This window comes from Corvus cornix, chromosome 4, assembly GCF_000738735.6.
Source record: "Corvus cornix cornix isolate S_Up_H32 chromosome 4, ASM73873v5, whole genome shotgun sequence".
Taxonomy (NCBI): Eukaryota; Metazoa; Chordata; class Aves; order Passeriformes; family Corvidae; genus Corvus; species Corvus cornix.
The window spans coordinates 1,360,343-1,376,100 of NC_046334.1; the positions used below are offsets into that span (position 1 = coordinate 1,360,343).

The 15,758-nt window shown below is 49.2% G+C and overlaps 1 protein-coding gene across 2 annotated transcripts in view; it reads right to left on the reverse strand.

The window, feature by feature from the left end:
- The window catches only part of CCNI (cyclin I), a 23,638-nt gene extending 8,154 nt beyond the window's left edge, over positions 1–15,484 (reverse strand). For both annotated transcript variants that reach the window (XM_039551449.1, XM_039551448.1), the window contains exons 1-2: positions 15,348–15,484; positions 3,332–3,488 (exon numbers count right to left, since the gene is read on the reverse strand). In XM_039551449.1, the coding sequence (XP_039407383.1) occupies positions 3,332–3,445 (114 nt within the window). In that variant the 5' untranslated portion in view covers positions 3,446–3,488; positions 15,348–15,484. The remainder of the gene's footprint in view (positions 1–3,331; positions 3,489–15,347) is intronic.
- Positions 15,485–15,758: the final 274 nt, after the last annotated feature.

The following is a 15,758-nucleotide window of genomic DNA, read 5'->3' on the forward strand; positions in this document are numbered from 1 at the left end:
CCTAGCTTCAAATAACGGAGCAGGAGGGTGAGGGCAGAATCCCCTCACACAGACAGACAGGTGAGTTTAAACACCAGGAAAGGTTGTTACAGCCAGGTTTAGGAGAGAGGCAGCAGGAGTAAGAACTGGTCCCCCCGCCCCCACAATCCCTGCTGCTGCTCCATGCAGGGCAAAGAGCTTCCCACACAAATACCAGGCTTTATCCCTCTCCCTCAGAGCTGTCCCTGGGTCACCCTCCGAACACAAATAACAAAATGCAGCACAGTAAAATTAATTAAGCAGCGAGGTCACTGATCCTTAGTTAACTGAAACTAAAAGCAAAACTGAGACACTCTGGTGGCTGAAAGTGAGAAAGTCCCTTGGGTGGAAAGCGAAGGTTCCTCCTTGGGGCAGAGGTACTTTCTGTGTATCACCCCTGCTCCAGGCAGGAAAACCAGAGGCCATGACTTGGGCGCTTCGGAGTGCAAGCACAGAGCAAATCATCTCTAGGGATGCTGATCTCTCTCATACCTTGAGACTTTTGGAATATGCAGCCTAAAATAAATACTATCTGTGAACTCAAACACGACTCTAGTTTATTGCTGCCTAATCTAGAGAAAACACCTCAGCTGATAATCTTTTCCTTAAGGTCTGCTGTCCCAGACAGGTGTTCTGCTCTTTCCCCCTATCTGTTGCTGCCTGGGCCCTGTGGGCTCCTGGGCAGTGAGCAGGTGGCCTTTATTAGGACTGGAAATAAACTGAGCTCTCCTGATTCCTCAAGTACAGAGAACAAGTGGGGAGACAGAGTGAGCCAGAATAGGAAAGAAAGGAGACATGACACAAGTGACACTTTCTTTCTATAAAAATAAACCCAAAACTCTTGGCTCACGCCCTTGTCAGCCACAAAGTTACGTGGTAATATGCAAAAATAAACCTTTGACCAGTCTTTACGGCTCCATTTCTCAAGCCTTAATCCCAAGAAAACTTCTGAATGTCACCTGCATCTCATATAACCCATGGCGGGAGAGGGGACCCAGAGGGGAAAAGAATCCATTCAGAAGCAGGAGGAGGTTCCAGACTCAGCCCACCTGTTTTTTCAGGCTGAAAAGCCTTTGTGTGCTCTGGCTTTGGTATGCTGCACATACCCAGAACACTGGCCTGCATTTAAAGGAGGGAAACGGGAGTTTTTAGACAAAAAGCACAGACGAAACAGAAGAATCACGTACATTAAATCACCAGGAACAAAGTCCCCAACATAATCTGCACCCCATCGTAAAAATGAAAAGTCTTCCTGCTTTTACAACTACAGCTTTCTTTCTTCCCCTAAAGACCTCAACTGACACATATTTAGAAACTGAGTTTGTTCCGGTTTTAAACACCAGAACTAAAAACGTCTCCTGAAGAGTCAAAACAGAAAGTTTACTCCCAAAAATACCTCCCTAGGGTCTCCAATCAGATCATTTGGTTTCTGCAGACGCACTCAACGCTGTCAGTGGCAAAGCAGGTGAGTTCATTAAACCTCTGTGCAGCCGGTCCACCCTTGGAGAAGGGAACGGAAAGTTCCACACGCTTCGGGGTGCCAGATCTGATCCCCAGAGGATGCAGATTTCCCCATGCCATGGGAAATAAACAACAGTGTCGTGCAAGGGAGGTTTTAGGTTGCTGCAGCCGTTTTCAGAAGACGGCAGTGGATATTAGGGAATCTGATGTTATCTTCTCCCAGATATTACAGAAAATAGGATAATTCACACTGAATGTCCATGCCTGCATTGTCGCCAAAGTGAAATGTGTCATTACAGACAGGAGTGTTCTCAGCTGCTCCGTGGCCTCCCAAGTCCGGATTTCCCCCGAACAGGCAGCTGTGTTTATGCTCTCCTCTCCATCTGACCTTCCTACATCTCACACTCACACACACAGAGCTTCCACTCCCAGCTAGTGATTCCTTACTGCTAGAAAGCATTTAGTAGCACAGCACTGATAATGCCAGTGTGTGAGCTGACATGGAGGAAAATAGAAAGAAAAAGGTTACACCGAGACACGTGTTTTGGGGGTGGAAATTCCAGGAGCAAGGACAAGCACAGAGGAGGGATTGCTGGGAAGTCTGCCTGAGGCGGATGGTGGTTTCTGAGCCACCAGAACCAACTTCACCAAGGCAGAAAGGCAAGTGCCTCATCCCTGTGAAATCTTCACCCATGAATCTGGTTTGGTCCCTACCCTATCTTGTTATCCTGTAATCTTATCTCCCTACATTATAATCACCCCAGGAGTACTGCCAGCAGGGAACGACAGGCTGGTTTACCATAAGCCAGAATCTTAAGCTGTACGTGCCTCAAGACAGCCACAGCTACAACACACTCCACACCTCTGACAGCCAGATCACTCCTTTGGAAACTGAAATGTGGATTAGCAAAACTAATACTGAGGCCCCTAAAAATGTATTTGCTCCTCCCCCACAGCAGCAGCTTCTTGTTTGCCAGACGGAGAAAACAAACACGACAGGGATTAGCTCTGACAACAGCTGACTTACCTGTGTGAACGTTTCATGTGGTGCAACAACAGCAAGCCTGGATCCGAGCCCTCAGTGTGGTTATTTCAGCCCAACCCGGCAACAAAGGGCCAGAAATTCTGTGCCAACATCCTCACGTTTCACATTTTGTTTCAGACAGAACTTTGTGGAGGGCACAGGTGTTTGTGAGTGCTCAGGCGAGACAGAGCCTCCCCCAAAGAGCACAAACCCACTTCAGGCTGCGTGAAGCCATGAGCAGCCTGGTGCAACCTCCCTGTGGCACGAGCCAAGAGGGGGCCTGGACTACAGAGCCCCTGTGGGCTCTTCCACCCTGAATTTTCCTCCAGTCCTGTGAGAACATTCCTCACTGCAACAGGCCAGTGCCTGGCTCTGCTTCCCTTGACACAAGCTTGCATCCTGCTCCATAAACAGTCCGGCTGGAGTCAGTGGGGTTCTTCCTGGAGCAGGCACCAGATCGGTGCTGTCATTAGTGAATTACTCCAGGAAAATGAAACTACTTTTAAGAACTGTTGCAGGGTTGGTGCCCAGCAGAAACAGGCGCTAATGATCCACACAATTTGTAAAATCAATTTAATCAAGACTATGTATGTGTGTGCTTTCACAAGCCCACCAGAGATCTAACCCTGTGTGCTGTGCAGTGTGTTCTGCGCCCCTGGAGGCAGGTGTGTCCCTCAGATAAAGAGGGAATCACTTCCTTCAGAGGCTGATTCCCCAAGTCTCAGGAAAGGTAACTGCTCCTGAACACCTTCAGCTGCTCCCATACCGAGCCCCCCCGGACAGTCTCCTGCCTCTGCTAGGATGGATGATGTGAAAGACAGACATTACCTGATTGGGCTGAATTTTCGGCACACGTGCTTTCCACATTTGAGCTTCCCTAGAGATTGCCATCTCCAGAAGGAGAGACAACCTCTGGCTCTCCAGGGGTCCTGAAAACTTCATGGTAACCCTTGGATCCACCTGCCACCCAGCTGGATACAGCTACCTGCAAAACCAAAGACAGCCTGGTGAAACACTGAGCTGTGCCTGTCCAGGCAAAAGGCAGCGCAGAGGGGACGAAAGCTGCAGGAAATGGAACTGTTCCCCCGGCCCTGGCGCAGCCTCACTCGGCAGTAACAGCCTGTCAAAAAACTTGTCCATTACAAATGGAAAACAAAGCAGAGACAAGGTTCTTATCTTTTATTTCTTTAAAGGCAACGGATTCCACCACCTGCTCTCAAATGGAGAAGATGATCTGATGGAAAAGGTCATTTAGGTAGTTCTAAGACTGCCTACCATGACTCTGGCTGCAGATTTTTGACAGTATTAAATCACTTAAGCAAAACAATTCAGCCCTGAAGGGTAAATCCATGGGAAAGTTATTGAAACTTCAGTTCTTTGCGTGAGGTCTTGTGCAATCCCCCAAAGGTGGTTATTGGCCAAACACTAACCAGGCATTTTCACATGAATACAACAGTCCAGGCTGTATTTACAGGAAATAAACAAGGTGCCGACTCCAAGAAAATAAACAGAATTCACAGGGAAAATGATCCATTATTATAAATAATAACAAAAGCAGCTCTGAGCAAATGAAGTTTCAAGGTGCTTTCCCAGAGCTAAAGGAAACCTTAAAGATCAAGACTGATAGAGAACAAGTATTATTCTTTATTCACACAGCTTGCACCAGGTATAGTACCACACTCCAGTCCCACCTGGAGCCCAGAATGTTTTAACTGGCAAATAAATGTCAGGGCCCTCTGTCCTGAACAGGAACCCCATCTATATTAGATTTTTATAAAACAAATGCTGCTCCATGACCAAGGGACAGCCTGTACTGGCTTGGCATATCCCTAAACAAGATTTCCAGATGTCACTGCATAGATTGAACACCTTGGAACCAGGAGTCCCAAACAGGACCCCTAAAGCTCTGTGGTGTGTCTCTTCCCACCAGCCCCCAAATGGCCACTGCGGGCTGAAAAATCCCTGTTAGAAGTTCCTCACTTGCCCAGAGGGAGACTCTGCCTGGGGAAACGAAACTCCAGAACCTCCAACCACAGCTTATTTACGTCCATTTACTCGATTTTGCATTTCTTTTTTAAACCTGGGGCTGATCCTGAGGACACTCACTGTAAATGGGGCTGAAGGGGAAACAGGGATGCACATTCCCAGCCTCACCTCCAGCTCCTTCCCTTGGGGGCTTCATTAGCATCTCATGATCCTCCCATCAGATGCCACAGTTTTCCCCGTGGCTGGACTAGTTCCCAAAGGCTGGATCCCTCACCGTCTCAGACCACAGCTGGAGAAGATGGCAAAGGTGGCCTGAGCACTGCACCAGGTGGAATGTGGCATGAGTAGGACCAGACCCACGGCAGAGGCTGAAGCTGGGACCAGTGCTGAGAGCTGGGGGACCGGGAGCAGCTCACTCCACGCTTGTCAGGAAAAAAGCAGGAGCTATATTTAGCCCAACCATGTCTCCTAATATGAAATATTGATGGTCCTTCCTTGGTTTTGCAGGAAAGATAGAGTAATTAGCCAACCCCCAAATCACTGCAGACCACACAGGGAAAAGTTTCGGGCCATTTTCTTCTGTTGTGACTGATAAACATTCCCACCATTTTTACAACACAAATGGGTTTCACAGGCCTCTGGAACCAGAAGAGAGCTTTTAGCTACCCTGCTCCCCTCCGAGGTTGTCCCTGTGCTGCCTGAGCTGGTCAGCGGCCTCAGCAGAGAGCTTGGGGCATCCCTGGAGCCCCCTGACATACCCAGGGCCCTGCAAGGGGCATTTTTAGTGAGCACTGCTGCCAACTCCTCTCCAGTTGCCAAGGGCAAAAGAGAGGGGAAATAACCTTTCCTTTGTAAACCAGGGACGTAATTCAATTGAGGGCTGAGGCACAATAACCTTTATAAGGGAAAAAAGAAGAGGAATGACGCGCTTGAAAGTTTCCCTTGGAGCAACAGTGGTGCACAGTTTTCCAGCACAGAGAGCACAGCCAGGCGACTGGCCAAGCACCCCGGGGCTGAATCCAGTTTGCATCTGCATTTACATAGCTCTCCATCAGATAAATGCATGCCATTGGAAAAACAGCCAGCAGGACTTCGTGCAGGCTTCCCAAAACACAAGGGAGCCGGGGCAGATCGGGCTCTGAGAGGATGAGGAGCAGGAGGGCTGGCACAGCTTCCCAAAATTCAGCACAGGGAGGTCCACGGACTCTTGTCTCTGCCCAGCTCAGGATGATAATACCTGAGCAGCCCAGAAAGCAAGCCCAGCACTGCAGGTCCCTGTCGGTGTGGCAGCACCTCTCACACAGCAGCAGGGCCAGCAGGGCAGCTGAGCGTGCCCCCACGCCAAACATCTGCTCCAGCCAAAAATTTCCCGTGTTCTTCTGCAACCGAGCCTGAGTTCCTCCATGGCTGGAGGAAGTGCCCAAGCCAGGACAGCCACCATGAACTAACTCACCCCAGCTGTCTGCTTCTTTCCCTGACTTAAAATTAAACTTTAGCTCTAGGGTGCTGGCTTTTTGGGTTCGGGTTATTTCTCCTCTGTGGTTACTTTGGGAGTTTTTCAACCACTGTTCAAACAGTTCCTGAAGTTCCTAATCTTCACTGGAAGGTCAACTGGCTGCACTGAAACCTCTTAAAGAATAGATGGGGAGTTAATAAAGGAGAAGTGATCCCAGTCAAGGCACCGGCTTTGACATCTCCTGTGAGGAGCTGTAAGTCGGATCTTGCTCTAAAATTAGAGCGAAAACCTTGGTGCAAGGTTTTCACTTGTGAGACGCATTAAAGATCACCTGCTTATCCACGGTAAATACCCCGAGCTGATCCATAAAATAAAGACCTCTCATCTCCTAAAGATCTCTCTTTGGTCCAAGTTTATAGCTACCTTGGCTCAAAGAAATACTTTTCCGTTTCCCTGGAGAGATTTTAGGCTGCGAAGTGCTGCAGGCTACAGTTTCCAAAAGCAGTTTCTGCAGGAATTGGGGCAGACGACTCCCTGGCCAGAAACACTTCATGGTTTGGGGGGTGCATTCGTGTAGGATGCAAAATAGAGGAGTTGGGTTTTTTCCAAACCTTGTAATCACTTGCAGTGACTATAAAAAGTGCCTCCTGCACACAAAAGATGCTGTTCCAGGAAGGTACTATCCACTAGCAGGACAAGCTCCTAACACAGCTCCTGATTTTCCTGCCTCCAGTTGCAATTTAACTGTCCTGATACAACTGCACTATAAACAGGATCACTGAAGTAATTTAGGGCAGTAACAAAAACCTCTTTGGTTTCGATTGTGACTTGTTTTCTGTTTGCTATGGGGGGGTTTGTCTGTTTGCTTTTTTAACACGGCTCATTTTGTAAACAATTAACAAGAGTTCTAGGACTAGAGACAGCCCAAACTCCACTGCCTTTGTTTTGCACATCAAACCAGGTGGGTATTCTGAACAAGGGGGGCAAATCCAGTAGAGCTGAACCACCACACCAATTTCTGCAGGCCTTGTTAAGTATTATCAGGGACCAGCAGCCAGATCTGCTTCAGCTTTAGCAAGCAATAATAAAACCTCACAGATGACCTTCAAACAGATTCTTCTGGGCAGTGGGGGGAAGGCGAAGCAGAAGGAAGAGAGGAAGAGACTGAATTCCTTGCAGCTCCAGCCAGCCATCTGTGATTTCAAAGGACCCAAGCCTACTGCTAGCAGGAATGTCTAACTGCAAGTTGTGATTAGAAATTTCAAAGCTGTGGGCGGGGGCTGGGATGGATGTTAATTTTAGTATCTGGGGCTTTCTCTCAGCTTAACTCTTTCCTTACCCCCCAGCAGAGAAGCAGTCTGGAACTCTGTGCTGGGCAGAGGGAAATCCCAAAGCACAGCCTGATGTGACAGCAATAAATGAGCAGATGACCAGTGTGGGTTCCAATCACCTGGTTTGGGTTGTACAAAATAAATGGCCAGTGGAAACAGCTTGACAGTATTATTGTGAGACAATAAAAATTTTGCAAGCTAAATGGCTGGGAAAAGTATGTTCGGGAATATAATTTCAAATGTTGACACCTAAGTAAGCAAGTCAGTTTGAAGCAGATACAAACACAGTAAGAATACGAAGTATGGTCACATACCAAGTACAGTAAGAGTTTTCCCCATGAGAAGTGCGTTCGTGTCAGACCTAGGGGGCTGTGGGTGATCTCACACCTTGAACCAGCAGCACGTTTGAGGGGTGGCTAAGCCCGAATTGGGAAAGAGGCAATTTTCTGGAGGCTGGGAGAGGAAGAGGGCCCTTGCCACTTGTCTGTGTGACTCACCCGAGCTGCCTCCCACAACCTGCCACAAAGGCAAGTCTGTGAGGTATTTTGGCAGCCTCGTTCAGGTGGGCTCATCACACGCTCGCTCGCCACTTCTTTTCCTCCAACCAGATTTTTCCTGGGAGTGCAAATAAAGCTGACCTCATTTTGGTGCCGGTTTTCCAAACAGATGAATTTTTCCAAACATTTTAAAGGAACCTGCCAGCTAAAGCCACGGGTTGAAAAGGGAATGCAGAGCAGTGTTTTGATGGGAGGGAAGGGAGGAGTTTTTATGTCTGTTTTGAAACAGAAATCCCAGGGTCCATTTAGCAGCTAGGAAGGAGGGGCTCTCCAGAAAAGGGCTGCTCCATAAACTGGACCAGTTCTAAGAGATCTCTGCTATCCTTCATTCCCCCAGCCTTGTGACTAACATCAGGGGTTTGCTGTTTACAGGAAACTTAAACGGTATTTTTCAAAGTAGGGACTTTTAAAAAACAAGGTAGAAGATGAACTCCTGACTGAACTTTCAGACAATGTCACCATTCTTCCCTCCTGGTGAGATGGGCGTGCTTCCAGACCCATGCCTGCCCCACTGCCTGTTCTAGTGGCTCTGGTAGGAACTGCCAGAGGAGGAGGAGGAGGAGGTGGTGGAGGTTTGCATTTCCTTTTTGTCTGGCAACTGCCAAGATGAGTCTGCTCAAGCAGCCTTTGCCCAGAAAGGCCTTTGGTCAGTAACGGCTTAAATATTCCGAGTGGTGCAAACAGGCTGTTTTAATCACAGCTCCTGTCCCTGCTGCAGCAGCAACACACCAAGCAAACTGTGGATAAAATGGAATTCAGGATTCAGCCCTAGGAGAACAGCTCCAGCTGCAGAACGTATGTGTTGATACAAAGAGCAGATGAAACTCAATATATTTTCATGAGTTCTGCTCCGAGATTTTGGTTTATTTGAACCTAAAAATCAGTGGAGGATGTAAATTCCTCACAACATTTATAAAAATCAGCCACGGGATGGATTTCAGTAGGAATGGGCTATTGTTTGGCAGCAGATCCCAAGGCATAGGTGAGGAATGTGAGCCTTTATTGTGTGCACTGGGGTGTCAGCCCTCACCTGGAATAATCACAGTGGTCACATGACAAAAAGATGGTGCCATCTTGTTCAGAACTGAAGCACCAGGCAGAATAAAGCAGAGAAACGAGCGTCTGCTGAAACAACCCTCACTGTTTTTATGCTTTTTCCAATGTAAGTGACAGGTAAATCCAAGACAGCAATGGCTGAGCCCTGTACAAATTCCCTGTACACCACTGGCAAAGGGACAAGCAGCTCCCAGAAACAACTGACCCAGGTTTGCACGGCAGCCTCTGGGTTCTACTTTGGGACTCTCTGGATCTTTTGGGGCCAAGGTCCAGGACTACTGAGGAACACCTGTGAAGCTCTGAGGAACTCAAAGGTGTTGCTGTTGCTGAGCCACCAAGGCAGGGGGCTGAGGGAACCCCAGCAGTTTTGAAGGAGCATCACCAGCTGCCCCTTGACTTAGGGAGAGCCGAGCACCCAGTCAGCAGCACCTGGGAAAAGTCTATATAAGAGGCAGCTGAGGCAGCACCACCTTCTGCCAGAGCTGATGTGGATCCGAGTTGCTGTGAAGGGGGATTCTGGCAGCCCTGCTCCAGTATAACCAGTCTCAGGCACGCTGGTGGCACACCATGGGGCCATTTCTCCTGCAGGGAGTGCCAAGGGCCTTGGTCCTGCAGAAGGTTTGGCTGTCTTGGAGGAGCTGTGGTGCCAAGTGAAGGAGTTTTAGGAGGAAGTGAGCAGGCTGCACACCATCAGAGTTTCATGGCAGATGGACAGGATTTTCTCTGGGACTCGTCAGGCTTGGAGAGCCTCAGTCCCACCTACAATAAAGAAGCAGGTAATGCTCACTATCAGGGTAAGTGAAGCGTCTGGGGGAGAAGGGGAAGGGTGGAAGCAGGTGCCTCCTGGCACTAAAAGGAAAGCTTCTGCCCCACCTCAAGGTTTATAACTACAAAATAAGTTTCAAAGGATGTGGGGTGAGAGGACAAGGCGGCATCAAAAAGATAAAAACAAATGATACCTAAGTGGGGTCACTTTCAGCATTTGCATGTAAGCATGGACACATCTATGAGGTTCCATTATGGAGAAATCCTCCACACCCTTTCTGGTAGGTAAGCACGTTGGGGTGCTTTCCTGAAGCGTGTATGCTTATGAACACAGCGCGGGGAAGTAGCACGGAGAGGTGTGCGCAGGTGAAAGAACACAGAGGTGTGGTGCAATGGCTCCTGTGAGCTCAGAGTGCTGCAGTGGAGGGATACAGGCTCTACTGGAAAGAGGAGATGCTGGTGCCTTGGTCCCCGTGGGGGACTCCCAACGACTGTGGCATGTGCAGGCAGAACAATGTGGCAGAGCTTAAGGAAGCCAGGAGGATCCGGGACAGAGGGACTCCACTGGACCTCCCACCCTCCTACAAGGAGGGGCTTGTTGGGACATGTGAGTGTCAGAGGCTGCCTTGGCTGCAGTGACCATGGGATAGCAGAAGCAGCTGGGGGAAGAGGTTACACAAAAGCCAAAGCCCAGCTGGAATTGCGTCTGGCAAACTATGGGAGAGACTAAAGGGACTTGAGTACTTGGGTAGCAAGAGGAAGGCCAAGGACAATCTGGGCAGACTCCTGGCTGGAAGCAGGGTCTGGATAAGCAGACAGTGAGGTGGATCGAAAAGTGGCTGAATGACTGTATCCAGAGGGCGGTAACCAGTGACATTTCTTTACTGGGAGGGTGACAGAGCTTTGGCTGGGTTGCTCAGAGAGGCTGTGGAGTTTGCATCCCTGGAGACACTGAAAAGGCTCCATGTTTGGACCTGGTACAGAGCAACTGGTCTTAGGTGGCCCTGCTTAAGCAAGGGCCTCAGACAAGGTGACCTTCAGAGGTACTTTCCAGCCTCAAGCACTCTGGGATCTCAAGGGCTAAAGGCTCAAAGCAGCCCAGAGCAGCTCATCTGTTCTTCAGGCAGCAGGAAGGCTTTAAAATCAAAAGACAAAGGGGCAAACCAAACCTGGCATTATGTAATGTCTCACTGGTAGTCTTCTAAAAGCAACACATGCAGAGCATGATTCACTTCTCCCACCACCAATGTAACTTGGTATAAATCAACAGTAACTTGAAGGAAGTCACTCCGAGGAAAACCAAGCTCACAAAGTATGAAGGAGAGCAGTAATTTCATTTAATAGGGCCAGAGGCTTTCAAGCTCATAAAAACTAACTCTCTACAGGCAAGGGCCAACAGGCATTTGGAATTTAAAGCATCATGCACCACCTTTTGAGTAAAATAATCCCCTGAAACCAAATAAATACAATGCCTCTGTGGGCAAAAACACAGAGACAGGATTCAGCAGTACCTCTTTTTGTCTTTTGGCAGTAGTCAGTCATTAACATCAATGAACAGCAATAAAACCAAACAAGTTTATTCCCAGTTCAACACCCACATCCAAAAAATGTCTGACTACAATGGCTTGATTCCTCTTGACAACAACAAAAGAAAATTTTGTCTGAAAGCGTAAGTGCTCACCAAGGCCAATACTTTGCTTTGTAGATTCTGACTGGCTTCAGGATAAATCAGTGATTACAGCTAATATCAGGATACAGTGTGAGGCAGTAAAAAGAGGTAATTATGAGGAAATGAGGAATTATCTGCTGTTGAAACAATAGATCAATTATGAGGTACAGCACAGTAGCTGCAGAGCAGCATTCTTGTGCTCTGAGGGTACTGCCTCCTCTTTCTCATCAACCAAAGAGGGTTGCTCTTATAAACCTTAATTATCCTCCAGGAGCTTGAGCTTGCTGACTAATTAGTGTCTTGTTGAGACAATACAGAAAAGGACGTAATTCCAATTGTCCGCAAAAATAGCATGGCACGGGCACAGTCCTGGCTCTTCCCTGTGTGTTCATCTTGCCTGTCCTATGACAGTCTTGATATACCCACAGCTCCGGACAACCTAAAACCAGTCCCGAGCCTAAAATAAAATGAACGCAGACATGGGAGCTCTGAGAGGTGGGGTACAGATAAAGGGGAAGGAAGCAGAGTGTCTGAGGCAGTCTGTAACAGCAGCTGGAGTGCTCCTGCTGCTGCTTCCACCGCTGAGTTGTGTGAATCCCGCTTTGCTCCTGTCACTGCATGCACGGACACACTCGCAGGGCTCTCACAAACGGAGACTAAGCTTAGTTTGATGGTTCAGCTGCATGGCTGCAGTTAGGAGCATGCCAACAGCCCCAAGATTTACAGTCAAAATTATTAAAAAGGGTAAAGGTTGAAGTTTTTAGGAGCCAAGTTCTTGTCCAGCAGACCACTGTAGTCAAGTCACCCCAGCCAAGAAACAGCATCTTGCTGTGTGCGGTGAAAAACCACCAGAAAGGTACAAAAGCCTCTGGCAGATGGATTCATCCAGCAGTGCCCATCATCCTGGTAAGGATGTTTGGTGTCTGGGCCGATGAGCAATATGGAGTATCTGCAGTAACATGTTATTTATGAGTGAGCTTTTAGAGGAGTTTATGGCACAGCAAGTGCAAATACCCGCTGTGGTTAGTCAATGAGTGTTGATAATATTTGCAGTCAGCAAACACACAGGAAGGGAAAATGTCAGACCACATCTGCTTCGTACAGAGACTGGAGGCACCTGAGATTTCCTTCCATCTCAATGACTTCACTGTGCTTTTCTGGCTTTTGAAAATAGCTATTATTGTGCTGTGTTCTCAAAGAAACTATTCTCAGTGAAGTAGAATCCCCCTTGAAATCCACCTCCTTGATGACCAGCCTGGCTATCCTGGTGCTTCATTGGAGTGTGCTGGTGACCAGTTCTTTGGTCAGGACCTCCTCAGGCCCCACAAAGTCATGGGAGCAAAGGCAAAAAGGCATATATACAGGCAGGTTCCTGGGCAAGCTAGTTCTTGGCATACATTGTACCTATTGCAGGGGAGGAATACAGATCCCACAGCCGTGTTTCACTCCATCTGGAGATACGTGTCTTCTTCACTCAAGGTTTGGTCCGTGCTCAGGTAATTGAGCCCTAAGGGTTACCATTTGGCAGTCAAAATACCATGTCTAGTTTTCCTGAGGCCACTGGTCCTGCCTGACTTACAAAAAAATCTCTCAGTGTGAAGTAAGCTGCAGGTGTTTTATCTCTCCCTCCCATCGCCCAGTTCAAATGGATCATTTACATCAGCGTGATGCTGAACTTTATTTCCTAAATATAAAATGTGCCTCGTAAAAACACAAAGATTAGACCCGTGAATATAAGTGTTCCCAAAAAGCCAGTTCAGCATGAGGTCAAGACTAATTATTGCTTTAACCACTGGATGGCTGCAGGTGTGCAAGGGAAAGCATCTTCCAGCAGGCCCTGAGGGAAGGCGCCTTCCACCACAGGGACGCTGCTGGAGGTCTCATTTCAGTCCGTGCATGAGGAACGCTAAGAGGCAGGTGAGCACAGAAAGGCTGAGGATGGAAAATGAAAGAGACTGTAATTACAGGGGAGATGCTCAAAGCTTTAAAAAGCTCTAAACACTCGGTCCACCAAAAAGCTTCTCCCAGGGCAGTGACACGAGCAAAGACAGCGGCATTGAACAGCCTCGCACTTGGACAGATCCCTGATTAAACTGATCAATGTATGTACATATTACCAGATTCACCTGAAAATAACCTGAGAACAACTGATTTACCCACAAATGTTGACAGCATCAAAGGGTTACTATAAGCTGGAAGACAGGTGTGGAGACAGGGAAACACAGCTCTCAAGACCTGACCAGAGAAATGCCCCACAGTTCCTGCTCACTGCGGGCTCTCACCAGCACGGGCTGCAGCCCTGTGACACCCCAAACATGGAACAGTGGGAAAGCCTGACCCTGGCTGGCATCCAGCAAGGAGGACCTTCTGTGGACAGGATCTTGACAGAGCAAGGCTCCCACCAGAGGCAGTATCAGTATTTTTAAGTAGGGTCCCAGACCAAATAAAGTGCAGAGAATACAGAACAGACACAGTAATAGCAGCAGCTAAGATCAGTTCTGCCACATCAAACTGTACCTAAGTTCTACACGGGGGTGAAGGATAATTAAGTGTGTGTGTATCTATATACACACACCCCCCTCCATGTGAAAGTTCAGTTCCTACTGGGGAGAAGCCAAAAATCAACTTCCCACATCCCACGCCAAGGTCTGTGTAGGCACTGATGAGAACGAGCCCTGCCCCTGCCCTACAAGCCAGCCAAACTACTTGATAACCAAATCTGAATCATTTGCAGGGATCCAAAATCCAACCCTCGAGACAAGGAAAAGATGTCATGATTTGATTTTTGAGAGACACCCTCACCTTGCCTGACCTGGACTCCAGGTGCATCTACAGTGGGGCCGAGGTGGGGGGCACAGCTGTCACCTCTGCAGGCAAAGGGGAGATGCTTCCCTTTCCCAAGTGTGTCATGCACCACTCACATCTTGCTCAGTTTAAACATTTAATTTAAAAAAATCTCACCCTTCTGTCTTAAAAAGGGGCTGTGCCGTGTACATGCTGTTGCAGCAAACCACAGAAAGAAATGTCTGGGAGCAGACAAAGGCTGGTGCTGAAATAATTTTTAAACTCAAGCTTGAATCAGCTTGCCGTCTAACACCCTTACTTTTAAGAGTGGTAAAGTGAGGGATTGTTCCTTTTTCCCTCCTTCACAGGGTCAAAAGGGGAGGATAGGAGAGCAGGTTTTTCTGTGTTCAATGGACAAGTTTTCAGGAGGATTTTTTTTGTCAGTTTGCTTTCTACTGTAAGCACAAAAACCCATGGCAATCTCACTCCTTTCAGTTCACCCCTCTGGAGATGGATTTAGAGAACACAATGCTGCTCTTCCTTCAAGGAAACTTCTTCCATTGCAGACGGGAGAGCTAAGAGGGAAGCAGGGAGAGAGTGCAGCCCATCTCTGCAAATGAAATACACGAAGACAAGGGAACAAAACCCAAAACCAGGAGGCCTGCGGGAAAGCTGGAGAGAGACTCTTCTTCAGGTACTGTAGTGATAGGACAAGGAGTAATGGGTACAAATTGAAAGAGGGGAAAATTTAGGTTAGATATTTGGAAGAAATTCTTTACTATGAGGGTGGTGAGACACTAGAACAGGTTGCCCAAGGGAGGTTGTGGATGCCCCAACCCTGAAAGCGTTCCAAGCCAGGCTGGATGGGGCTTGGAAGAACCTGGTCACCTGGAGGTGTCCTGCCCATGGCAAAGGGGTTGCGACCCCTTAACATTCTATGACTGTAAATCCCGTGCGTCGCGCTGTGACCAGAGTCACACCCGGGGCACAGATGCGCTGCTGAGCCCCTGCATGGGGCACGGGGTCACGGCGGAGGGGCGGGAGAGGACCCCGCGCCGGCACCGACGGGCACCGCATCCGCACGGGCACACAAAGCATCGCTCGCAGGATGCCTTGCGCGCGTTTATTTTGCGCGTGTGTAATTACAGCGTTTATAATTACAGCGTTGCACAGCGATGCCGTGCGCGCACCGCGCACGCCCCCCACACCCCCGATCCCCCCGTCCCCTCCCGGCTCTCACCTCCCCTGCGCGGCGGCGGGGTGCCCGGCGGGGCCCGGCCATCAGCACCCCATGGCGGGGCGGCGGCGCCGGGGCTCCTCCGCGGCGCTTCAGCACCGGCCCATGCCCGGGGCGGCGGCGGCGGCGGTGGCCGGCGGGCTCCTCATGTCGCCATGACGGGGGAAGGAAGGGTGAGGGGGTATCTGGGGGGGGGAGGACGGGGGTAGGCGGGCCGCCGCCGCCGCCGCGCGGGAGGGAGGGAGGGGGGTTAAACTAAACTAAAATAAAACAAAAATGAAAAGGGAGGGGAGGGGAGCGAGAGGCAGCCCGCAGCCAGCCGCTTCCCGGGGGGATCGGGGAGGGGAAGGGGGGGGAAGAAAGAAGCGCCGGCGCGGCGGCGCGAGCGCCCCTCAGCGCGGAACCGCCTCGCCT